This window comes from Homalodisca vitripennis, chromosome 7, assembly GCF_021130785.1.
Source record: "Homalodisca vitripennis isolate AUS2020 chromosome 7, UT_GWSS_2.1, whole genome shotgun sequence".
Lineage (NCBI taxonomy): Eukaryota > Metazoa > Arthropoda > Insecta > Hemiptera > Cicadellidae > Homalodisca > Homalodisca vitripennis.
This window is the reverse complement of record NC_060213.1, coordinates 68,873,872-68,875,342: the sequence shown is the minus strand read 5'-3', so window position 1 is coordinate 68,875,342 and position 1,471 is coordinate 68,873,872. Positions and strand designations below refer to the sequence as shown.

The 1,471-nt window shown below is 47.6% G+C and overlaps 1 protein-coding gene across 1 annotated transcript; it reads right to left on the bottom strand.

The window, feature by feature from the left end:
- Nucleotides 1-548: 548 nt before the first annotated feature.
- LOC124366767 lies at nt 549-1,064 on the bottom strand. Its single transcript, XM_046823368.1, has one exon. The coding sequence runs from the start codon at nt 1,062-1,064 to the stop codon at nt 549-551; it is 516 nt and encodes a 171-aa protein (XP_046679324.1).
- Between the last annotated feature and the right edge of the window lie 407 nt (nt 1,065-1,471).

The following is a 1,471-nucleotide window of genomic DNA, read 5'->3' as shown; positions in this document are numbered from 1 at the left end:
CTAAATTGTAAATAAATAATAAAATATTATTTTAAGTGCTAATTGTCCTTTTTGTCTTTACGAATTAGGCCTAACTATTAGAGATCGTAATTGATTTTAATGTTAAAAAATACAGAGCGTATCAATTTATATTATAAAACAATAAAACTTGTTAACGTTTTAGGGAGATCGCAGCCCTTTGTTCTTGTAACAATAAAGTTTTACGCAAGCAACTAAATCTAAGTGATATGATGAAGCTTTTTTTTAGGGAGAGGAAGGAAAATGCATTTACGCACACAGGTGGCCAGCCTGTAGTGTGGGACTCTCACAAGGTGGTAAACTACCCACTAAAAACCTCCTCTACACTTCAGGATCCCAACCCGGAAACTGTTTGTCACATTACTTCAGGTTAGGTCTGAATTTTACCTAAGCCCTCAGGGATCGCGCCTATCCAGCCACCAGAAAGTCAAAGGTCTAAACCGCATTTAGGTCTAGATCTATCTTTTTAGCGCGGAGAATACTCTGGACAAAATGAGACACACAGTTCCAGTTGTCCTGACCCTCCAGCATCACTTGGCAGACAGAGTCCACCGAAAAACACCTAGAGTGCATGTTGCCTCAAGGCGGGGCCTATCCCAATGTGGACAGCGGAAGAATGTATGCTCCGCATCATCGGGAACACCCGGGCAATAAATGCAGTCCGGTGAACCGGTCTTTCGCATCAAGAAAAGGTAGGACTGAAAATATTCATGACCGGTGAGAAACTGGGTGAGGTAATAGTCCACCTCACCATGTCGCCATTTCACCCAAAGCTGGAACATCGGTATCAGCCGTGCTGTCCAACGTCCACGGGTCTTTTGATCCCATAACCCCTGCCATTGCCGGTAGGTGCGGGTGCGCTCTGATGATGTGGCATGTGGTTCCTTGCCGATCTCGCCTTTTCGCTGGTATATTGCTTTCCTCTCCTCAGCCAGAAGTTTGACCGGGATGACTCCAGCAACCACCAGGACGGCAGGCTCAGAAACTGTACGATATGCTGATGCGACTCTGAGAGCTGCTTGTCGCTGCAACCGAGCAAGCCGCATACGATACACCTCCTTATTTAATGCATCTGCCCACACCTAAGCTCCGTACAGGAAGACGGACTGGACTGCAAACACGAGGAGCCGTCTTGGGCTAGACCTGGGACCACCGACGTTGGCCATTAGCCTACTAAGGGATCCCTTAGCGGCCTTGTCCGCAGTACGGAAGATTTGGTCTCTCCAGGTCAGCTTATTGTCCACCATAACCCAAAGGTACTTGGCGGCACGAGTAGATTGGACAGTTACCCCACCCACGCGAAGTGGAACGACAGTGTCAATCCTCTTCTTAGTCAAGATTACAATCTCTGTCTTAGCCAAAGCAAGAGATAGCCCGTGATCCTCCATCCAGTTGTTCACGACGCGCATGACTTGATTCAGCTTCAGCTGGGCCAGCTCAACGTTGCGTGCGG

Bases quoted from the DNA above. Each gene is read 5' to 3' on its own strand.
- LOC124366767 (XM_046823368.1), bottom strand. From the start codon at position 1,064: ATGCGGCTTGCTCGGTTGCAGCGACAAGCAGCTCTCAGAGTCGCATCA.